We start from the raw sequence: 24,655 nt of genomic DNA on the forward strand, positions 1-24,655 counted from the left end.
GGGTATTTTGGGAATTTCCCCCAAATATCGTCTATAATGGCTACTAGATGAATGGCCGAGATGGCATGCCCCACAACCCTGGATCTTAATGGGTTTCTACAGAGCACAACCCTAGTACTTGATACGAGGCTTCTTTTTCGCAATAGGAACAATGGAAGAAGAAAATAACATACGTCAATGTGCAATTGCAAAACTCATATGGACTATACACCTAGTAACATGTACAAGTGCTCAGTAACTCTCTTCTCATAGCCACAACTCTGGTTTGCCTTTTAGCTTGATGAGGAAAAAAAGATCACAAAAGATTGTGTGACCATGACTTCTTTTTGAGCTCTCCGTGTTAGCAAGGAGTGGTAGAGGATGCAGATTGAAAAGAGACTCGTATTGAAGCTTGAGATTGTTGGCGCTTGTTGTGCAAATTCAAAGGTAGCCCAAAGACATCAACTGGGCTCCTAAACCTACGAGGCCACAAGATCGTCGCGTATATGGAGAAGATGAATAACAAATGGACTAAGTTAGAGAATTGAAAAGCTACTTGGGTAGGGTAACACAAGTAAACTACACCCCCTTATGAAAGTGTGCTAAAATCAACCATGAAAGAGTGTAACACATGCCTTCATGTCATTGGAAGTATGGAATAGAGAGACGTGTATCGGACCATGATACTTGGCTAATAACATTTGGTGGAGAAATTCGCCAACTGCATGCGAGTGGGTCCTAGGGTGTGGTCTCAACCAAAGATGGGAGTGCCACATTTTTAAAAAAGGGGAGGGAGTGCAAAAGGGGAAGATGGAGGTTCATGTGAAGCTAAAGGGGAGGATCATCATCTCCACATGAGGAAGCAGAGGAGGAATCGCATGAAGCATGCCTCCTGAGATTAGAGTAGGTGTGGTAGGCTACCCTCATCGACCTTTACTTGGGTCTTACCTAGGTTGACTTCTAGCTGCCCCACACATGCTTTCTAACTTCTGAGTCCTGGCATGCACATTCGCACAGGCATCATCTCTCTCGCGCTCTGTCTCACACACACACACACATCATCTCTCTTCTTCTGCTCTCCCTCCCTCATTCTCTCTCTATCTCCCACTCACCCTTTCAAGTTTTGGCATTCTCTAGCTCTCTCTCTCTCTCTCTCTCATACATCCACACACACCCTTTCTAAGCTCGCTCGCTCTCTCTCTCTCTCTCTCTCTCTCTCTCTCTCTCATACACCCTTTCCAAGTTCTGGGATTCTCTCTCCCCCGCTCTCTCTCCACACACAAACACACCCTCTCTAAATTCTCTCTGTTTCTCTCATACACCCACACACACCTCTCTAAGTTCTCTCTCTCTCTCTCTCTCTCTCTCTCTAAATTAATCAAAAGCTAGCCCTCTACTTCATAAGGAAACTTTGTACATTGTAGCACTCTCTCACGAAAACACACACACACGATGTCGTACACCTCTAGCTGCATCTAGAGAGAGCTTAACAGTGAAGCCATCACGATACTATTCTAAATAATGATGATTATAATGCTTGCATTTGATGTTTTCTGACCCCATCAATGGAATGATGTATTTTGAAGCCCGCATCTTCTACTCACCAGAGCAGCAGCAGGGTAGACGTCTTTAGTGGAGGTTTTAAGGGAAGAAGATGAGCAGCATGCAGCAGCAGGAGTCGGCGCCGCCCGCAATTCATGTGCTGGTCGTGGATGATGATCCCCTCTCCCTCATGGTCCTGGAGCGCATGCTTCGGCGCTGCCATTACCAAGGTAGCTTTACTCCAAATGAGAGAGAGAGAGAGAGAGAGAGAGAGAGAGAGAGAGATTGATCAAGAGGTCTTACATTTGTTCTGATGTTAATCATTCACAAAGTGGGTTTTCAACATGTTGAGAGCGCAGTGACATCATGTACACGGGTGGCAGCAGCATTGCAACTACTGCGGGAGCACAACGACACCTTTGATCTGGTGATGAGTGATGTGTATATGCCTGACGCTGATGGCTTCAAGTTGCTGGAGACTGTTGGCTTAGAGATGGACATTCCAGTCATTAGTAAGTGTACATTCCTCTCAACTCTGCCATAGAGGCCAATGGGATGTAACCTAGTGGTAAAGGTGGATGCGTGAGTGCGTAAAGACCCCATTGTACCTCAAAAAAAAAATATTTAAAATCCTCTGCAATAGACACCCATTTTGATTCGAAAAACTCCAATTCTCATCAAGCTTCTTAGAAAATTCTGACAAAGTATCCCTCTCCCACTTATATGTTGCTTGAGCTAAATTAAATGCGCCTTCTAAATGCAAAACTTGATTGTTGTCCTCTTGTAGTGATGTCCGCAAATGGGGAGACCAGTGTAGTCATGAAAGGCATCACCCACGGTGCATGCGACTATCTCATAAAGCCCATTAGAATGGAAGAGCTAAAGACGATTTGGAAGCATGTTGTCAGACGGAAAGGCACCAAGGTTGCAGTTACAAGCACGAAATCGGAAGCCCAAGTGGATGAAGGTACTAACAATGAAAGCATGGACATGGATGTCGAATATCCCATTGAAAGCAAAGTTGAAGGATCATTGAATGAAGAGCAATATGAGTGTACCTTAGATGAAATGAACAGCATGAGCACCATGAGGAAGGCCAGAGTGAAGTGGTCTGCACCACTGCATGAGAAGTTTGTCCTTGCAGTTAATGAGCTAGGAATAGACAGTAAGTACTTCGTATTCTTACGCATCCCAAGACAAAAACATCACTTGGGTCATAAATTTTTTTGTTGTACAGAAGCTGCCCCAAAGAAAATTCTGGAGCTTATGAATGTACCTGGCCTTACAAGAGAGCAGGTTGCAAGCCACTTGCAGGTGAGCCGCTTTCGTATTCACCACACATGATGCGGACCCTGCTAAATGTGGACTTAAGGTCAAATAATATGAATGGGCATTGTATTATGATTTCATAACTCTGCGGCGTGTTTTGTACTGCTTCCAGATAGTGGTCAGTGAGCTCCGTGTGCATAATTTTATATGTGCAGAAATATAGGTCAACTCTAAAGAGGCTGAGTACAGCTCCTCAACAGCCATCTCAAGGTACAAGAATGCAACCTTGGCAGCGTGGGGCGACTGCACAATACGCCATGCCAGCAAGTGGGAGTGGCCTTGTCAGAAGCTCTACCATTGATCCAGGGTGGATGGATGCTATGGAAAAGCATCCAAGGCCGCCATCTGTTACAGAGCAGAAACTGGCTGCAAACCGAGCGCAAGTTCTCGGTGGCTTGGGCCTCAAAAGCAGTGGACCCAACCCTGGTAATCTGATAACCTCGTCTACTCCCAGAGGGGGAATGCTGCAAAGGGCAGCTGTAAGTGGCTCCTTTGTCAATAACTCCGGCAACAGCTTGATGGGCAGCAGCGAAGGCGGGGGAGGACTATTCCGGATGGGGTCGCTTGATATTGGACTGCTCTTGAAAATGCAACAAGAAGAGGAAGAGATGGAGCAGCTGCAAAAAGGCGGCAGTAGAGATGACATGGATCATTTGCCCAATTGCTCAAAAGGCTTGGTACATGCAATGAGGGCAACACCAGCTGGAGGACAGCAACCTGGAAGGAGGCCAAGCCGGCTATCTGGCGGGAGTGCAGGGCGACCGATGATTCCTGTGCCTACACCACCATCAGGATCCACCCAACAGCAAACATTAGCAGCCCAGAGGAGGAGGAGGGGCACTACCGCAGCAACAGCAGCACCCTTTTCCAACGATCTTAGCAGCGGTCCTCAAGGGAGCAACCCTGGCATGCAAGGAAACTTTGGAATACATGATATGTCAATGGAGCAAAGCTTTCCGACTCCCAAGTACAACACTGATATGCAGCTGGCATCTCCTTCTTCAAGCTCATCTTCATCCTTCAGAAACCTTAACACATCTCCTACCGCTTTCTCCAATTCATCTCCATCATCCACCATTTCTGGTGATTCCTTTGACGGACAAGCAAGTAGTTACAGTGAAGCAAGCAGCATATTCCGCAACAAAATTTCACCACGCTAAAGAATTATCGATCATGTATATCTATCGATTACACTGCAGCATGTATCATACTTAAAATCAATGTATACATTCACATGCCCGAGAGTAATTTTGCCGTTAGTGTGACTCCATTAACTTGCTACAAAAATAGCTTTTCTCTGGTTGACCATCCTTAGAAATTTTGAGTTTAATTAGCTTCTTTATTTACTTGGTTGACAACTTCAGATTCATCTGTCCACAAATGAGAGGTCTAGTTATAGGCAGACCTTTGTACATAATATGAGCAAGAGAAACCTTTTACTGCAAGAAAAAGTTGTGTACAAGAAACAAAATGAAAACCTCGTGCTTTTAGCAGTGCAATTTCATCTGAGTTTCACTTTCAAATGTATGACATTTTTGCACACTACTCATTTGTATTTAATGTCTACATTTATGTGACTAATTGAGTGTGATTTAGTCTACTTTTTCTTTATTCATCTTAATTACTCTTTTGCATCAATTTAGGTAGCTGCCACATGAATGTAGTTAGTGATTCGCATTATTGCACAAATTTCTCAGAGTGCAGATGATACAAACAATTTCAATTAGATTACTCAGTCAAAAGACAAATCACGACATTCAACAAGAAATCTGAAACAATACTTACAAGATTCTGAACTACAAGATTCTGAACACCAACAATAACTCAATCTGATTTGCACCTGAAAATGAAGAGAAATGGCATATGGAAAAGGAGTACCAGATGTGACAAACAAGTCGCAGAAGATAATGAAATGGAAGTGCTAAAAATGAGTGTATCATAGCCAATTGGCGAAGGTGAAGTAGGCGGAAAAGTGGTATCCCCCTTGAAGTAGAACACTCTGACCAAAGGATAAAGGCTGCCGAGGTCAAGAAGAAACCGGCAACACTCCAAGTCCGAAGGAACTATCATAGGAGAAGGGCAAAGGAACAAATGAAGTGGCTAGAGAGCAACACTCGAAGTCCAAAGAAACTATCATAGGAGAAAAGCAAAGGGACAAATGAAGTGGCTAAAGGGCAACACTCCAAGTCCGAAGGAACTATCATAGAAGAAGGGCAAAGGGACAAATGAAGTGGCTAAAGGGCAATAATGGCAGCCAATCACTAGTGTCAAAAATGAGTGTATCATAGCCAATTGGCGAAGGTGAAGTAGGCGGAGAAGTGGTATCCCCCTTGAAGTAGAACACTCTGACCAAAGGATAAAGGCTGCCAAGGTCGAGAAGAAACCGGCAACACTCCAAGTCCGAAGGAACTATCATAGGAGAAGGGCAAAGGAACAAATGAAGTGGCTAGAGGGCAACACTCGAAGTCCAAAGAAACTATCATAGGAGAAAAGCAAAGGGACAAATGAAGTGGCTAAAGGGCAGCACTCCAAGTCCGAAGGAACTATCATAGAAGAAGGGCAAAGGGACAGATGAAGTGGCTAAAGGGCAATGACAGCAGCCAATCACTCGGCCGAGTGAGCAGCATGGGGAGAAGCTGTCTTATTACAAGTTTGTGACGTGGCATACTAAGATACTAAACCTGACCCTCCCAACTTACTTAAGATGGCCGAGCGGTTTTAAACCCTTAAAATAAAGCAACTTGCGAATCTTGCATACATGGCCAGCCATACGTAAATCAGCACGAATCGCCTGAGATAATAAACCTAACCCTCCCAACTTATTGAAGATGGCGGAGCGGCCTAAATCCTTAAAATAAAGCAACTTGTGAATCTTGCACACGTGGCCAGTCGTACGGAAATCAGCCCAAATTGCGGAAGCTGCTGACATGGCAGCCGTATAGATTCCCACATTTTATGGAACAGCCCTCTGTTTTGGAGCCATAGCTTTTCACTGGCAGTTGTTTTTAGGCCAAGGGCCTCATGTAAAACATTTATAAGCAGAGCCAGGGCCTCTCCAGTTAGATTAGCTTGGGAGCACTGCAAAGTGCGGACCCTCGGACATTGTACCTTGTGAAGCATCAATTATAAGGAAAGAGCGCTCATCTTTGGGGGCAGTGCATCTGGAAGCGGAACTCCGCCGCTTCGTGTCAACTCTTCTGTTCTCTCTCTCTCTCTCTCTCTCTCTCTCTCTCTCTCTCTCTCTCTATCTATCTATCTATCTATCTATCTATCTATATATATATATATATATATACACACACACACACACACACACACACATATATACACACACGCACATATATATATACATACACATATATATATATATATAGATTCAAGTTCAATTCACTTGTTTGCAGTTTGCTGTAGATTTCTCGCATGGAGTGTCTAAGCCTCTTACAGTGGTATCAGAGCTCAGACAATTATTCTTCTTTGAAGGATCCGATCCCTTTTCCCACAGCACACATGGATTCTCGCAGTGAATCCGGTAGAGAGGAAACTGTTCCACCAACTATCGACTTCATGAAGATGAACTCAACCCCAATCCCAATGGAGGAGCAGCAGAAACCAACGGAGATTCCAACCCTTCCAAGGAATCGAGGGAAGACCATGGACCGTTCCCATCGGGAGATCTCGACAAGATGGAAACTGGCCTCAACTACAAGTTGACACTTACATCGAAAGGACGATCAAGTACCTCCAAGGACCCAAAGTATGCAAAGTGGAGTAGCAGCAGAAACCAACGAAGATTCCAATCCTTCCAAGGAATTAGGGGACCCTCGCCGCTACACTCTATCCCCTTCCCGGAGTTGCGTGGAAGCAGAAGAAAGATGGTATACTTCTACTACACGTATGAGGTAACTTAAATTTATTATGTTCCAATTCTATACATAACGGACAGCAATACAAATGTGTGTGTGCAGGCGTACCGGTGATAATGACCGTTCATGAGGAGGTTCGAGTAGAAGTGCCCCTTCAGTTCCGAGAGTTTCACACCCTCTCACGCGAAACGGCAGACATATGGCAGCATGCCGCCTCTTCTTCCCGTGCCTCTCCCGCATGAAGTGGCGCACGCCTTCCCCAAGAGTCACGCACATTGGAGGCTGAATTTCTGAAAATGCTGGATATTGAAAACGCTTCTGAGTTTTTTTGACAACGCTGGGCTGCGTTTGCTGAAACGCTGGGCTGCGTTTGCTGAAACGCTGGGCTGCTTGGGTTTTTGCTGGGCTGAAACGTCACGCTGGGCGGTCCCTTTGTGGTGTTTTTATATTACGTAAGAAGGATCTTTTAACCACATTCAGCTTACGTAAAAAAATAAAAGTAAAAAAACTTACGTTGCCTCTCCCTTGCTCTGCTCTGTGTGCACCTTCTCTGTGCAAGACAATTCGCACACATGGCCGACGTGAACCAGTACACAGGATTCCCCGATAAAAGTTTGCGGGTGAATTTTCCCTACACATGAAGTGTTTGTGATTCTAGATTCTCTAGAGCAAAGATCATAATTATTCCAGATTATTACCCGACCCTAGAGCCGGAACCCGTTCTAAACATAATTTCCGCTCTCGGAGTACCCGTCCCACAACTTGCACCTGTGCGAGAGTTCCCTTTGAGGCGTAACCATGCCAAATTCTCAGGATGGAGGTGGTCAATCTGAAGACGCCCTTACTCTTATCAAGGAGCAGATGGCCACACTTTCCACAAGTCTCGCGTCACTTCACACTCGCTTGGATGAGATGCAGACGCAAACCAATTCCCGGAATCGTCCTACAACTTCTAGGACTACGCATGCTGATTCAACATCTTCCGAAGCTTCAGTGGACGAACCAAACGAACCAGATCCAACTGAAGAGGTAGACAATCGCGAACTTCAATTACTTTACAAAATTTTTAATGTTGCACAGAAGAAGAAGCTTGATGTTAAATTGCCGAAACCGTATAATGGTCGCCGCGACAAGCGCGTGTTGGACCAATGGCTGTTCAAAATGGAGGTTTACTTATCGAACACAGACTTGGTCGAGAGTAAAAAAGTTGCACTTGCTAGTTCTCTGCTCAAGGACTCAGCATTTCTTTGAGAGGTTTACTTATCGAACACAGATTTGGTCGAGAGTAAAAAAGTTGCACTTGCTAGTTCTCTGCTCAAGGACACAGCATTTCTTTGGTGGCAAGGACCGGTTGCTGATGGTAAACACACACCTTCTTGGGATAAATTCCGGTGTGCTATTCGTAAGGCGTTCGAACCTGCCAATGTGGATTTTCATGCCCGATCCTCTCTTCGCTACCTGAGCCAAACAGGTTCCTTGGCCACATACATCACAGAGTTCCAAAGGCTAACTCTGGAGATAGAGACCCTTAGTCCCTCTGATAAACTTCACAGCTTTATCGACGGACTCGAACCCAACCTGAAGGACGATGTGCACAAATACAACCCTACTATACCTTGGATGCTGCAATTGCCTATGTGGAGCGTCTTGGCGATAATTGACACCCTACACGGAATTTTCTCCCTGGTGACAGATCTTCAAATAGCGCTCGCTTTTCACAGTGCGATCGCAGAGACAGCTATAGCCAAAGTCAGCAACATTAGTCTCAGTTCACACAGCAAGCAACAGTACCTTATTCAATTTCAAGGTTCTATTCTCAAGATCGACAATCTCAAAGCAGATCTTCTTCAAATATTCCTCCACTTGATCGTGGTAAAGGACGTGATTTTTCTCGAGATCGGCATTCCAATACTCAGCAAGGCTCTTCGTCAAATGCATCTTTGACTTCAAAGAAAGAAGGATTATGTACAATTTGCGGTGGTACCCATAAATGGTATCAATGTCCCAAGAAACCAAATCCGTCTAATATGAAAAGAAATTCCAACGCGGAAACATCATCGAATGTGAACAACCAGATTTTGCTAAGGATAAAGGAAAATCTGTGGTCAATACGATTCGTGTCTCCGAGGATACGACTATTCTTATGAAGCATGCTCAGTGCAATTCTTCAATTTTGGAGCCTCTTTCAAAGCAAGTTTTGAGCCTTCTTGGAACTCTCAATGGTCGATCCATCAACATTTTGGTGGACAGCGGATACTCGAATAATTTTGTCAATACTCAGATAGTTCGACAGCTTGGCTTACCAACTCAGGAAACATCTCACATATATGGTGTGGAATTAGCAGATGGATCAATTTTGACTTGTGATCAGACAGTTCAACAGTTGCAGTTCGAGATTCAAACTTATGCAGATAAATTGGATTTTGAAGTCACGCCTTTATCTTATTACGACATGATTCTTGATCAGCATTGGTTATTTCAATATGATCGAGCAATTAGCTTTTGAGGACATACTATCAATTTGTTCAAAGATAGACGTGAACTGATTTTACACCGGCTTTATCATGCGGAACGAGTGATTCAAGCCTCTCGTGTACTAGTCAAACAGCATGATACAGAGGATTATGAAGCAAATATGATCTCCGATGCAGATGCAGAAATTCTAATTGATCAATTTTTGAATTCATTAACTTTTCCTGAATCAATTGCTGAAGACAAAGATGATTTCAAGCAAGAAGTTTTTCCAAGTGATACTTCGTTACCAGATAAAGATAAGGAGATAATTGCAGATTCAGAGTTTGAAGACGACTATGCTTTCTTTGATTCTTTGTTGGATGATGATATGCCAATTACAAGTCATGAAGTGACAGTTTCTGAAGATGATTCTGAAGAATTTTGGGATTCATTATTGGAAGATGATTACACTCTCAAGCCAAAATCCTCTCCAGTGATTACTAAAGTTGAAGTTATCCCATCTGAAGAATGTCTTGAGAAGATTTCCTCTTTGCCAAATATTTCACAGTTATTGGAAGACTTTGAACCAAAGTCTTACATCGCATGAAGAATTTTGAAGATCGATCTCTTATTGCAATCAACCTGATTATGCCATATTCCTCTGAAAAGTCTTTGAATAATGCAATGACATAGGATTTAGCAGTCAAAGCAAAAAGGTTTTGCAAGAAGCAAAGGTTCAAGACAAAGGTTTCCGATAACTCAAAGATTGAAGATTTTCGAAGATTCAATGCTTTTCCAAAGTTCTATCAACATCACAAGTCATTTCTTTGACACAGGCTTTCATTTTAAATGGGAGGAAATGTCACGATTGTGACTATGTTAACAGTATGACATCTACTCCGAGTTGCAAATACGCGAAGTGCCATGCCAAGGAGGACCCCTACGCTTGGATGATCACACCCCTTCGCCCAAGAGACGTGCCTCTTAGCCAAAAGCCACACTCCTTTGACGACTGGTCACACCCCTTCGCTCTACGGGTGTGACTCTTCGCCCAATGGTTGCAACTCTTCGCCGAAAGGATGTGTCTTTACGTCTAAAGTCATGTCTTGTCACCAGGAGACGTGTCTTTTCATTTGTGTCTCTTCGTCTCCTATATAAGGAGACCTTGTATCACACATTCAATCAATCAACACAGAGTCTTCTGAGTCTTGTTTCTGAGTTCAGTTCAAGTTTCTTAAGTCTTAATCATGAGTTTAAGTACTTAATTAAGGATTAGTACCTAGAATCCTTACATGGAATAACCGGCCTCAACTACAAGTTGACACTTGCGCCAAAAGGATGATCAAGTACTCCAAGGACCCAAAGTATGCAAAGTATCTGAAGAACCACCCACTTGACGAGGTTCACGCTCAATGGAGAGACGCCATCCATTCACCTCTCAAGTCGGCAATGAAGAAGAAAGCAAAGGCGAGTGCAAAAAAGCAGAAAACGGTACTCACAAGAAGAGTTTGGCGACGCTCTTGAGCATAAGTTCAACAAATTGATGAATACTACAAAGCAATCTCAGTAGAAGAGCCATTCAAAGGATTATCTTGGCTACCAAGGTCAGAAATCCCCTTTCGAGGGAACTAGTAAATCCAAGAAGAGTGTCTTCGAGAATGACCGTTTTCATCCTCAAACAACTCAGAGAATTCTTCTTCCTCTGACTCTAGCAAGGAGGAAAAGAAGCAAAAGAAGTGGAGAAAGACAAAGAGAAGCAAGAAAAGCACATCTCAGACCGCAAGAGCTCTAGCAGTTCCAAGGAGGACATCTCATCCTCAAACAGTTCGGATAGGGATTCTTGTGCATATGGAACTACCTATGGAAAGAAACGAAAGCCCCTAATGCTTCCTGTCAGTATGATCATCTTGAGTCACTCTTCAAAAACACGATTAGGAATCGACACGCCCAAGCGAACTTGGGTTAGTGCGACCACAAGAAGCAAAAAAAATTATGTGGTTCTTGTGGTTCTTTCCTTGAGTGATACAGAACACTGCCAAAGCTCTGATACCAATGTAAGGTGCAACGGAATGAATGTTTGAACTTTGCTCAAGATGAGTGCTCCAATCTGTGCTCAAGGTTCCTTTTATTCTTATGGCAGGGAGAGCCTTTCGTTCTTAATGAGAGAGTGCAATGGACATAAACAAAGTGAATGGACACTGTGAGTGAAAGTGTATGAGACTGAGAAATAGAGAGCAAAGAGAATACGACACCAGAGATGTTGTAAAACCCTCCTCTGAAGGCCCCACTCTCGTTGGCAAGAGTGATCTACTATTGATTGCACAAACCGGTACAAAGTGGATGAACGAGAACTGATGCAAATCTAAGCTATATCGATGTCGACGACGGGGATGATGAGACCGACTCTATGGCTGAAAACTGATGCACTTTCTCTGCTGTCCAAAAATCGCCAATGGCTGAAATCTGCTGCTGCAAAACGCTTGTTTGCTGCAGATTTTTCGTGCCTTCAGCTGCCCCTAAAAACGCCGATTTGCAGCCCATTGAAGTCCTCCGAAAACGCTGTTTTGGCTGGTCTTTAATTGCTGAAATTCTGAGGCTCTAATCGCTTACTTACTGATGCTATGGCGATGCTGAAAACGCTAGGGAAAGGGGGGCGATGTTGGTTTGCTGAAAAACGCCAAGGGTTGGGAGTTGTGGCGATGATGTCTTTGATGAAAAATGCCAGGTGCTGGGGTCTTATGGCGATGAGGCTACTGCTGAAAACGCTAGGGGTGCTCGAGGTCTTGCTTGAAGGAAATCGCCACCAAGGGGGAAAATGTCCTGCTTGAGAGAGAGAGGGGGAACCTGCTGCCTATGGCCTGTGTTCTCCTTGCTCTTTTGCCAATTAGTGCTAGCCTAGGTTTGCTTATATATTATCTTACCGAAATTGCCCTACTCAATTCCCAACAAAAGTCACTTAAAATGATAAGTGAAAAATGTCAAAAATAGTTAAATGCACTCGAAAATTCCCCTGAAGGATTCTGATGGGAATGCTTATGATCATGTTGTGTGCAACCAGAGGATATAAGTGCTTGGGCATGCACGGTCTGCGAACAGACTCACAAAAGTGTCAGAACACTTGCTAATCTAGACTGACTGGACGGAACTGAACCCTGGTCATGTTGTAGCTTGTTCACGGACACATAGGATTGGATGTGTCACGTGACACATGGTTGTCTCCATTTAAGTGCCGATCCGAAGGAAAGGGAGGGAGGGTAGGTATCTTGATTGGTTGATCACCTATGCCGGAGTAGAATTGGGATCTTTGTTGACGGGTGGTTCACCACCATCGCCGGTCTCATCCCCATGATGCACTTCATCATCACGGGCTGAATTTGTGTCAAAATCGTCACTCCCTCTCCACAGTGTTGGAGAACTTGGGCATGTGACGAGGCTAGGTCGAGGTAGAAGAGTGCCCACTACAGCCGAAATCGGCCCCAAATGAGTGAAAAACGCAAAAAAAAAAAAAGCAAACCGTCTCTTATCGTCATGGAAATTCAGCACCAAAAACTCACAAATCACCGATCTCATTTGAGAGCACGCCATGACTCTGATACCATGTCAAAGGTACAACGGAAAAGGGTGAATCGGGTGATGAACTTATCTGCAACCCCGAGCAAACCTCCTCTCAGGACCGGGCAGCCGATGGATCTCGGATCTATTGCAATAGACCTCCTCGTACTCAAGCTCCTACCGTGAACCGCCGACCGTATGGGTACGAGAACAACCTGTAGACGATGTCACACTGTAGTGTACACACCGAGGAAAGGGAACGCTAGCAAGAGGGAATGAGATGCAAAAACGTTGGAGAGAGAGGGATCGTAGGTGGAGAGAAAACGTGTCACGTGACACATCCAACCCTATGTATCCGTGGACAAGCTACAGCATGATCAGGGTTCAGTTAGTCCAGTCAGTCTAGATTTAGAAGTGATTTGGCACTTTTGTGAGTCTATTCGTAGACCGTGCATGCCCAATCACTTAGCATAGATGCATATCCTCTGGTTGCACACAGCATGATCATCAGTATTTCCCATCAGAATCCATTAGAATCAGTTAGGGGATTTTTCCAGTGCACTTAGCCTATTTTCCCTATTTTTGACATTTTTCACTTATTAATTTAAGTGACTTTCCAACAAAAGTAGGTAGGGCAATTTTGCTAAGAAAATATATAAGCAAACCCAAGTTAGCACTAAATGGCAGAAGAGGCAGCAAGAGCACCTTGCTCAACAGGCAACTTCTCAGCAGAACCCAAGGACTTCTAGCGTTTTGCTTCACAACAGCTTGGCTAGCGTTTTTGGACAAGACCACCGCAGATCAGCTAGCATTTTGCTCTTGCAGATCCCTGGCGACAAGACCACAGCAGATCAGCCTAGCGTTTTTGCATTTGCAGAACCACGGCGACAGAAGACCAATTTCAGCCCCTAGCGTTTTTGGTTGCAGATCAGCCCCGGCGTTTTGCACCTTCATCGCGACGGAAAGTCAAGTACCATTAGCGTTTTCAGTTTTCAGTAGTTAGTACCCGCAGATCAAGTCCCGAACCTCGCAGATCTCACCTTCCCGCAGCAGTTCCTTGCCGCACAGTCAGTTTCCGCAAGGTTTACAGTTTCAGCCCGGAAAACGCAGATTTCAGCATCTGCGTTTTCAGCGCGTCGTCGTCGCATTGTTGTCATCGCCGTCGTCATCGACAGAGTCAGAATTCAGCAAATAGAAGACCGCAGATTTCAGCCCTTAAGTTGTCGTCGCCATTCCCGTCGTCGTCACCGGCATAGTCCCAAGTTGCATCAGTTTCCATGCATCATCATTGTACCACTTTGAGCAATCAATAGTAGACCACTCTCGCCGACGAGAGTGGGGCCTTCGGAGGAGGGTTTTACAACGTCTCTGGTGTCGTATCTCTCTTCTCTCTCTTTCTATCAGTCTCATCATACACTTGCACGCACAGTGTCCATTCACTTTGTTTGTGATCATAGCATTCTCTCATTAAGAACGGAAGGCTCTACCTTCCATAAGAACAAAAGGAACCTTGAGCACAGTTCGGAGCACTCATCTTGAGCAAAGCGCAAACATTCATTCCGCTGCACCTAACATTGGTATCAGAGCTTTGACAGTGTTCTGTATCACTCAAGAAAGGAATCACAAGAATTTTTTTTGCTTGTTGCGGTCGCACAAACCCAAGTTCGCTTGGGCGTGTCGATTCCTAATTGTGTTTTTGAAGAGTGACAGGAATCCCAAGAAAGAAGGGCTTGTCCAACCTCCCCTTGTGTCTCTTTTCACTCATTGAGAGTGAACCGTGCACTTAGCGGCCGGCCAATCGACGTGAGGTGGGAAAAAGCAACCTTGGTGTGAGCGCAATGCCGCCAAGGGGTGCGCCCGCGGAAAGGAGTAGAACTCGGGTGAAGAGAAGATCCTTCTCAAACGCAGTTTGCAAGCCAAAGAAAACCTCAAGAACTCAAGACCCGCAAGAACCCAAGTTCCTCGTGAACTTAAGAACCCAAGACCCCAAGAACCCACAAGAACCCACGACTTCATCACTCGAAGCGGAATGGATACTTCGCTTACAGGTGATGAGCATGAGAGAGGCAAAGAAGAATTTTCCCCACCAGGAGGTTTTTCTGACCCTCCCCCTTCCCCATCTACAACAAAGATTGCACTAACTCCTATGGAGGAGTTGAAGCAGTTGTTTAAGGAAAGACATTTAGAACGCAAAGAAAGAAAAGCAGAAAGAGAAGCAAAAAGAAAGGCCTACGAAGAACGAAGGGCAGCCATAGATCGTGAATACGAAGAAAGAATGGCAGCCATAGTGCGTGAGCGCGAGCAAGCACACTTGGAAGCCAAAGAACGACAAGCCAAATTGGATCGTGAGCGCGCAGAAAGACAAGCAGAGAACAAAGCAAGACAAGCAGAATTTGATCGCGAGAACAAAGCCATCAAAGAAAAGAGTGACCAACACATGAAAGAGTTCTTGTGACTCTTTTCTATTGTGCAGGCACAGTTCGCACAAGATCAGGAAAAGAAGACTCTCTCAGTCTCTTCTTCTCCTAAGCAAGACACACATGATTTGCATGATGATTTGAATGATGATTTGAATGATATTGATAAGCATGATGATTTGGATGACAATGACAAGCATGATGATTTGCATGATCAAGATGTGATTTCTCACAAGCATGATGATTTGCATGAGCAAGATGTGATCTCACACGCATGATGATTTGCATGAAGAGGATGTGATTGTTCACAAGGATGATGTGTTAGTGGATGCTTTTTCTAGCGAAGCTAACCTCGTTGTAAATTCGATCAATCACAAAGGATCGATCTTGACTCTCGAGTCGAGGTCCAAAGAACTCCCACAGGACGATTTGATCATTCAGGAAGAACCGATCTTGGCTCTCGAGACTTGGTCCAAAGAACCCTCACAGGAAGTATTATGTGTTCGCATGATTGACACACACGCATTGTTCGAGTGTTTCATTCGTGATCGTTTCCTGTATTTTAGTCAGCGTCTTTATGTGATCCCTTTTACTAGGCATGACATATTGTACGTTGAGCACGTTTCACTCATGAATGAGCACGGATATATGCGGATTGTTCATGAAAGTCTGCATTCAAGGACGTCACATTCCATGTCTCTTCCTTGGCATGACAGAGTGGTAGAAAGAGCACATGGAAGTATAAGCACCAAGCATGGGCATTTCCGTTGTGACTTGCCACAGTTGATTGATTTAGATCATAAAGACAAAATTTGATCTCATTGTTTGCGTGTGTGTGGTGAACGGTTTGGCACTCCGTCTCTTTGTTCATCTACATTGCATGCACAGTCTATTAGGACGACAACATTTTTTCCACTCACTTTACATGGAATAGGTATGTTCATGTTTTTGTGTTGGAAGTGGTTTCAGGAATTTTCAGCCTCGGAGATTCTTGAAGAAGGTGGACCTACGTCCATAGAAGAAGTGGAAGCATTGAAGGAGACTCAAAAGATTTTGTGTCGCTTTCGGCGCAGCCCAAAGAAGCAAGCATTGCAGACCTTTATGAAGTTCAAGTACCGCACGACCCACACATCAGAGTGGGCCGACAAAGAGTCCCTTCCAGGATTCCGGATGCTATTGGCGATCTCCCTCGACACCATACAGTTTGGTACCAGTACCTCACTTTGAAAAGGAGGGGATGTCACGTGACAAATCCAACCATATGTGTCCGTGGACAAGCTACAGCATGATCAGGGTTCAGTTAGTCCAGTCAATCTAGATTTAGAAGTGATCTGGCACTTTTGTGAGTCTATTCGTAGACCGTGCATGCCCAGTCACTTAGCATAGATGCATATCCTCTAGTTGCACACAGCATAATCATCAATATTCCCATCAGAATCCATTAGAATAAGTTAGGGGATTTTTCCAGTGCATATAGCCTATTTTTTCTATTTTTGACATTTTTCACTTATTAATTTAAGTGACTTTCCAACAAAAGTAGGTAGGGCAATTTTGCTAAGTTAATATATAAGCAACCCTAAACTAGCACTCTTGGGCAGATGAGCAAGGAGCACAATAGGCCCTCAGGCAGCAGGTACTCCCTCTCTCTCAGCAAGAACCCCTCAAGACCACAAGCACCTGGCTTTTGCAGCTTTGCCTCATCGCCAACACATTCAGCTAGCGTTTTTGTAGCATCATCTTCACCTCAAGCCCCTAGCGTTTTCAGCCATCCCATGATCGCCAACAGTCTCCGGAAAACCAGCGTTTTTCACTAACACTAGGAGGCAGATCAGCGTTTTCATTTTCAGCCATTGACGAAGTCATTGCAGCAGCGTTTTCAACCTTGAAGACGATAGTAGATTCAACCCTAGATTCATGCAGAAGACCCCATTTTCAGCCCTCAAAAACGCAGCCAAAACAGTCACTTTCAGCCATTGAAAACAGTCCCAGATCTTCAGTCATAGCGTGTTTCTGGATAGCAGTTAGAAGACCACAGATTTCAGCCCTAAAGTTGTCATCGTCATCCCCATCGTCGTCATCGGCATAGTCCCAAGTTGCATCAGTCCATTGCACCGCATTGTACCACTTTGTGTAATCATAAGTAGACCACTCTCGCCGACGAAAGTGGGGCCTTCGGAGGAGGGTTTTACAACGTCTTCGGTGTCGTATCTCTCTTCTCTCTCTATCTCTCAGTCTCATACACTTGCACGCACAGTGTCCATTCACTTTGTTTGTGATCATAGCACTTCCCGCTCTGATACCAATGTAAGGTGCAGCGGAATGAATGTTTGCGCTTTGCTCAAGATGAGTGCTCCGAACTGTGCTCAAGGTTCCTTTTGTTCTTATGAGAGGTAGAGCCTTCCGTTCTTAATGAGAGAATGCTATGATCACAAACAAAGTGAATGGACACTGTGCGTGCAAGTGTATGAGACTGAGAGATAGAGAGAAGAGAGATACGACACCAAAGACGTTGTAAAACCCTCCTCCGAAGGCCCCACTCTCGTCGGCGAGAGTGGTCTACTTATGATTGCACAATCTGGTACAATGGTGATGCATGAGACTGATGCAAGTCTATGCTACGTCTACGATGACGACGGTGATGACGAAGTCGACCTAAGGGCTGAAATCTGCAATCTTTCTACTGCTGTCCAAAAACGCTATGGGCTGAAATCTGCGACTGAGCCAAAAACGCTGATTTTGGGGCTGTTGTCAGTGGTTCCTTTACGCTGAAAATCTGCAGGTTTAGGGCTGAAAACTGAGGTTCCTAAATGCCGAAAACTGATGTCTTTACCGGTTGAATCTGCTACTTCTTGTGGGCTGAATCTGCAAGTCTTCTATTGCTGAAAACGCTGCTGAAATTGCAGCCTTCTGATGGTAATGAAAACCCTGCAAAGTTGGGGCTGAAATCCAAAAACTCTAGGTGTGCTGAGAACCAAAAACGCTAGCAAGCTGAGGTTGACCAAAAACGCCAGGCATGTGATGGTCTTTCCGGCGACGATCTGATGCAAAAACGCCAAGGGCTTGGCTTACCGGCGATGAAGACTGTGGAAAACGCTAGGGATATGAATCTACTGCTTGGAGAAAACCCCAAGGCTTGGGATCTTGCTTGGAGGGAATCCACCAAGGTTCTGCTGAGAAGTTGCCTGTTGAGCAAGGTGCTCCTGCTGCCTCTTCTACCATTTAGTGCTAACTTGGGTTTACTTATATATTTTCTTAGCAAAATTGCCCTACCTACTTTTGTTGAAAAAGTCACTTGAATTAATAAGTGAAAAAATGTCAAAAATAGGAAAAATAGGCTAAATGCATTGGAAAAATCCCCTAACTGATTCTAATGGATTCTGATGAGAATACTGATGATCATGTTGTGTGCATCAGAGGATATGCATCTACACTAAGTGAATGGGCATGCACGGTCTACGAATAGACTCACAAAAGTGCCAGATCACTTCTAAATCTAGACTGACTGGACTGAACTGAACCCTGATCATGTTGTAGCTTGTCCACGGACACATAGGGTTGGATGTGTACGTGGCATCCCCTCCTTTTCACAGTGAGGTACTGGTACCGAACTGTATGGCGTCGAGGGAGATCGCCAATAGCATCCGGAATCCTGGAAGGGACTCTTCGCCGGACCACTCTGATGTGTGTGTCGTGTGGTACTTGAACTTCATAAAGGTCTGTAACGCTTGCTTCTTTCGGCCGCGCCGAAAGCGACACAAAGTCTTCTGAATCTCCTTTCTTGCGTCGACTTCGTCTAGAGACCTGCTTCCTTCGTCTTCAAGAATCTCCATGACTAAAAATTCTTGAAACCATCTCCAACACAAAACCATGAACATACCCATTCCATGTAAAGTGAGTGGAAAAAATCTTGTCTTCCTAAAAGACTGTGTATGCAATGTAGATGAACATAGAGACAGGGTGACAACTCGTTCATCAAACACATACAAACAATGAGATCAAATCTTTCTCTTATGATCTAGAGCAATCAACTGTGGCAATTCACAACGGAAATGCCCATGCTTGGTGCTCATACTTTCATGTGCTCTTTCTACAAATGTGTCATGCCAAGGAAGAGACATGAAATGTGACTTCCTTGAATGCATACTTTTCAGCTTTTTATGAAAAATCTGCATACATTCGTGCTCATCCATGAGAGAAACGTGCTCAACATACAATATGTCATGCCTAGAAAAGGGATCACATAACAATGCTAACTAAAATACAGGAAACGAACACGAATGAGACATTCGAACAATGCGTGCGTATCAATCATACGAACACATAATACTTCATGTGAGGGTTCTTTGGACCTAGGCTTGAGAGCCAAGACCGGGTCTTCCTGAATGATTGAATCGTCTTGTGGGGGTTCTTTGGACCTCGACTCGAGAGCCAAGATCGATTCTTCGTGATTGATCGAATCTGCAACGAGGTTAGCTTCGCTAGAGAAAGCATCTACTAACACATCATCCTTGTGAACAATCACATCATCTTCATGCAAATCATCATGCTCGTGAGAAATCACATCTTGATCATGCAAATCATCATGCTCGTGAAAAATCACATCTTGGTCATGCAAATCATCATGCTTGTCATGCTCATCATTATCATTCAAATCACCATGCAAATCATTGTGCTTATCATTGTCGTTGAAAACATCATGCAAGTCATTGTCAATCAAATCATCATCATGCTTCACACAATCATGCAAATCCTGTGTATCATGCTTTGAAGAAGAAGAGACTAAGAGAGTCTCTTTTTCCCGAATCTCTTGCATCGGTGCCTGCACTTGAGAAAAAAGTCGCAAGAACTCTTTCATGTGTTGGTAGCTCTTTTCTTTGAGGGCTTTGTTCTCGCGATCAAATTCTGCTTATCTTGCTTTGTTCTCTCGATCAAATTTTGCTTCACTTTCTTTTTTCTTCCAAGTCGTACTGACGCTCTATGGCTTCCATTCCTGCATCGAATTCACGATCTATGGCTGCCCTTCTTTCTTCGTAGTCACGATCTATGCCTGCGGAATTAATGTTTGCGCTTTGTCAAGATGAGTGCTCCGAACTGTGCTCAAGGTTCCTTTTGTTCTTATGGAAGGTAGAGCCTTCCGTTCTTAATGAGAGAATGCTATGATCACAAACAAAGTGAATGGACATTGTGCGTGCAAGTGTATGAGACTGAGAGATAGAGAGAAGAGAGATACGACACCAGAGACGACGTAAAACCCTCCTCCGAAGGCCCCACTCTCGTCGACGAGAGTGGTCTACCTATGATTGCACAATCTGGTATAAATGGTATGCATGAGACTGATGCAAGTCTAGGCTGTCGGTGACGACGATGGGGATGGCGACGACGACTCTAGGGCTGAAATCTGCGGTCTTCTATCTGCTGTCCATAAAAACGCTATGGCTGAAAATCTAGGACTGTTTCGGGTGGCTGAAAGCTCTGTTTTGGCTGCCTTTTTGAGGGCTGAAAATGGGGATCTCCTGCAAGTCTCTAGGGCTGAATCTGCTGCTGTCTTGAATGCTGAAAACGCTGCTGCAATTTCTCCGCTAAAGGCTGAAAATGAGAAACGCTGGCAGCTACTATAGTGTTAGTGAAAAACGTTGGGAATTTTGGAGTGCTGGCGATGAGGGAAACTGAAAATGCCAGGGCTAGGGGCTTGAGGCCGGCTTGCGGTGGAAAACTGTTGAAATAGAAAACGCTAGGGCAATGAGAGGGAAAACGCCAAGGCTATGGTGTTCTTGATGGTTCTTGATGAGAAGGTGCCTGTTCAGCGGGGGAGCTCCTACAACCTCTTCTGCCAAATAGTGCTAGCTCTAGTTTGCTTATATACAAACTCAGCAAAATTGCCCTACCTACTTTTGTTGGAAAGTCACTTAAATTAATAAGTGAAAAATGTCAAAAATAGGAAAAATAGGCTAAATGCACTGGAAAATTCCCCTATCTAATTCTGATGGATTCTGATGGGAATACCGGTGATCATGCTGTGTGCAACCAGAGGATATGCATCTACACTAAGTGACTCACGGTCTACGAATAGACTCACAAAGGTGCCAATCACTTCTAATCTAGACTGACTGGACTGACTGAACCCTGATCATGAACCCTGATCATGCTGTAGCTTGTCCACGGACACATAGGGTTGGATGTGTCAAGTGACATCCCCTCCTTTTCAAAGTGAGATACTGATACCGAACTGTATGGCGTCGAGGAAGATCGCCAATAGCATCCGGAATCCTGGAAGGGACTCTTCGCCGGCCCACTCTGATGTGTGGGTCGTGCGGTACTTGAACTTCATAAAGGTCTGCAACGCTTGCTTCTTTGGGCCGCGCTGAAAGCGACACAAAGTCTTATGTGGCTCCTTTGATGCTTCAACTTCGTCTAGAGTCATGCTTCTTTCTTCTTCAAAAATCTCCATGGCTGAAAATTCCTGAAACCATTTCCAACACAAAACCATGAACATACCCATTCCATGTAAAGTGAGTGGAAAAAATCTTGTCTTCCCTAAAGACTGTGTATGCAATGTAGATGAACATAGAGACAGAGTGACAACCCGTTCATCAAACACATGCAAACAATGAGATCGAATCTTTCTCTTATGATCTAGAGAAATCAACTGTGGCATAACACAATGGAAATGCCCACGCTTGGTGCTCATACTTTCATGTGCTCGTTGGGAAACTGTGTCATGCCAAGGAAGAGACATGGATTGTGACTTCCTTTTTTTTTTTTTTTCGAGAAAAAGATCCTTCTATTAGTTAATGAAAGCTGCCCATAGGGCTACATCCACCTCTGCAAGAGAGGGCTACAACAAACATGATGGGGAGACTCTCCCAATGAAAAAAACAGCATATATACAATGGGGCTAAATCAAGAGATGGGAGGAGGGAAAAGCCACACAGGTGGACAATAGTGCCATCTGAGCACCCCCTGGACCATGGAGTAAAACCGCCCAGGGCGCCAGAGACGAAGGAAAGCCTCGCGGCGCTCCCGCATGCGGTCGGAGCTGCCCTGTAGTCCCTCAAGCTGTCCTCTGAGAGTGTGGATCAGCTCTAGCCAAAAGTCACGAACAGTCTCCGCTGGTGGTACAGGGCGAGCCTCAAAGATGCGGAAACAACGGGCCCGCCAGATGAACCAGAGAGCTAGGCCGCTGATGAGCTCCCAACACTCCGCTCTCTCACTGCTCCACTCCTGTGGAGTAAGGTCTGTAGCAGGCTGGAGTGTAGGTCGACCCCCCTGTATCACTATCATCCTGCTGGTGGAAGATAGCTCAAACTGAAGTGCCGGGCCCGTGAGGGTGGACCAAGCCGCCGCCCCCCAAGTGTACTGTCGAGCCGTGGAGAGGGCAGGCATCAGCCGAAGAACTCGTAGCCACACCTGCTGGGCCGAGGGGCAGTCCCAAAGACAGTGTCGCTGACTCTCCACCAACTGGTCACAGGCTGTACATGCGGCCGAGAGACCACTATGTACAAGCCAGCTCCCTACTGCTGTGGCTCTGTGTGCAACCAACCACTGGAACAAGGAGACGCGCCTCGGCTGTCTGGAGTCCCACAGCCTCTGCCAAAAAGCTGCCAAGAACTCAACTGTGAGACCCTCCTCCTGCCAATGACGTGCTGCAGCGGGACGGGCCTCTCTCTGTGCTGCAAGTATATGACGTCCAAGCCGAACAGTGTACTGAAAGAAAGGGACTCCTGGGCGGTCTGCAGAAGAGAATGGGTCCCTCCATAGCCACTCACCAGGATCCCACTGTACTCGTGCCAGTGGACAGCACTCCCAAGCCCATAGCCTCCAGTGTCCTGTCTCAAGAGCTGCTGGGTCAGGGTCTATGACGCAAGTCCTCCCATAGATGCCTACAACTCGGATCATCTGGAAACAACACTCTGCTACCTGCGGGGCCTCTACTGCAACTCTCTGTAATCGTCCCCCACCCTGAAGCTCGAAGAACAGGGCTGGGACAGTCTCTGAGCAAGCCCTGACTGAAATGAGAACCTCCAGTCGTGTGAAGGCTCCCATCCACCGGGGTGCTACTGGCTCGAGAGGCGTGAGCCAATCAGCTGGAACTGACTCTGAGATGTCCTGACACATGCTCTGAACCCCTCTCATGCCCTGTAGCTGGACAACCTGCACCTCCTCTGACAAACCTGTGAACTCTAGCCAGTCACCTAGAGAGCGCGCTAGACCTGCTGCCATGGGACCCCAAGAAACATGAGGCCTACTCCCAACCAAGTGGCCTCTCTGAGTGCTAACCATGGGGTTCCAGACAAGGGGCTGCCGTAGGCGCTCCTCCGTGCACGTCGGCTGCCGCTGCTCTAGGCCACGCCGCAATAGCTCCCAAGAACGAAGCAAACTCACAGCGAATCGGTCCTCCAGTCTCCTGCTCAAACCAACTCGGCGCAACTCTGTAAAGATCCATCTGGTCGAAGGTTGCCAAGGGCCTCCTGACTGAGGCACCCTGGCACGAAGCCTCTGCAACAAGAACTCCTTCCAGGGCTCCTCGCCTGGAAGAAGTCCTCTGACGACGAACTTCCCAAGAAGGGCTCTGCTCTGCTGTGCTGGATCAATGATCCCAAGCCCTCCCTGAGAACAAGGAAGTGTGATGACCGACCAAGCCACCTTGGCTCGGGCAATCTGAGTGTCGCGACCAGACCAAAGGAAGTTCCTGATCAACCTCTCTACCTGGCTGATGCAAGAACTCGAGAAGATCCAGCAAGAAGTGATGTACCACATAGTCGCCAACAACACCTGGTTGGCAACTACTACTCTACCAGCCAGCGAAAGTCGTGTTGAGCTCCAATGTAACAGCTTTCTCCTGATGGACAGGAGAAGAGGAGCAATCTGCTGCTCGGGGGACAAATCCAAACCAACTTGACAACCCAAGTACCGAACTGCAGTCCCTGGAGGAATCCACCTGAAACCCTCTCCTGGCATCCAATCTAGCACAGGAGCACTACCAACTGAGAAAGCCACTGTCTTTCTCCAGTTGATCAGTGCGCCCGATGCACAGCAGAAGGTCTCCAAGGCCTGCCCACATCTGTGTAAATTGGCCTCCTGGCCCTCTAAGTACAAGGCTGAGTCGTCGGCAAACTCAGCGTCCAGAAGCTCATCTCCCCGTATAGGGAGTGCTAAGCCCCTCAAACCAACCTGCTGTGACACCAAAAATCTGCTCATCGCCTCCGCATAGAACAGAAAGAGAAAGGGGGCAAGAGGACAACCCTGTCTGACCGATCGTGTGAGCATGAAGCGCTCACCTCTACCTCCTGCCAAAAGCACCTGACTGTGGGCCTGCCTGTACAAAGCTGACACCCCTCTGATCCAAGCCTCTGAGAAGCCCATCCTACGTAGCGTGCCCTCTAGAAAGTCCTAGTCAACTCTGTCGTATGCCTTCTAAAAATCGAGAAGAAGAATCACAAGGTCCTCCCCACGGAGCCGTGCAAGGGCAGAAGCCTCCCAAAAAGTGAAGATGTTGTCAAGGATACTGCGTTCCTTGAC

The 24,655-nt window shown here is 45.7% G+C and overlaps 1 protein-coding gene and 1 long non-coding RNA gene across 3 annotated transcripts in view; one reads left to right on the plus strand and one right to left on the minus strand.

Annotated features, from left to right (window-relative positions):
• The first annotated feature begins 1,613 nt into the window (after positions 1-1,613).
• On the plus strand, positions 1,614-4,395 carry LOC147443848 (uncharacterized). 2 transcript variants are annotated; one of them, XM_086526658.1, is made up of 5 exons: positions 1,614-1,751; positions 1,881-2,033; positions 2,309-2,686; positions 2,759-2,835; positions 3,006-4,395. In XM_086526658.1, exons 1-5 carry the CDS (start codon positions 1,634-1,636, stop codon positions 4,008-4,010), a joined length of 1,731 nt encoding a protein of 576 aa, XP_086382784.1. In that variant the 5' UTR covers positions 1,614-1,633; the 3' UTR covers positions 4,011-4,395. The 2 variants fall into 2 exon arrangements, with proteins under 2 accessions (XP_086382784.1, XP_086382783.1); XM_086526657.1 differs by having other exon boundaries at positions 2,309-2,835.
• The window catches only part of LOC147443849 (uncharacterized), a 48,640-nt gene continuing 27,786 nt past the window's right edge, over positions 3,802-24,655 (minus strand). The window contains exons 2-3 of the long non-coding RNA XR_015189987.1: positions 4,636-4,690; positions 3,802-3,940 (exon numbers count right to left, since the gene is read on the minus strand). This is a non-coding gene — a long non-coding RNA (uncharacterized LOC147443849). The remainder of the gene's footprint in view (positions 3,941-4,635; positions 4,691-24,655) is intronic.

This window comes from Adiantum capillus-veneris, chromosome 13 (assembly GCF_014529385.1).
Source record: "Adiantum capillus-veneris isolate H3 chromosome 13, ASM1452938v2, whole genome shotgun sequence".
NCBI lineage: Eukaryota > Viridiplantae > Streptophyta > Polypodiopsida > Polypodiales > Pteridaceae > Adiantum > Adiantum capillus-veneris.

Bases quoted from the DNA above. Each gene is read 5' to 3' on its own strand.
- LOC147443848 (XM_086526657.1), top strand. From the start codon at position 1,634: ATGAGCAGCATGCAGCAGCAGGAGTCGGCGCCGCCCGCAATTCATGTG. The intron at 1,752-1,880 runs GTAGCTTTACTC...TTGAGAGCGCAG, and splicing joins TCGGCGCTGCCATTACCAAG to TGACATCATGTACACGGGTG. The intron at 2,836-3,005 runs GTGAGCCGCTTT...TTATATGTGCAG, and splicing joins AGGTTGCAAGCCACTTGCAG to AAATATAGGTCAACTCTAAA.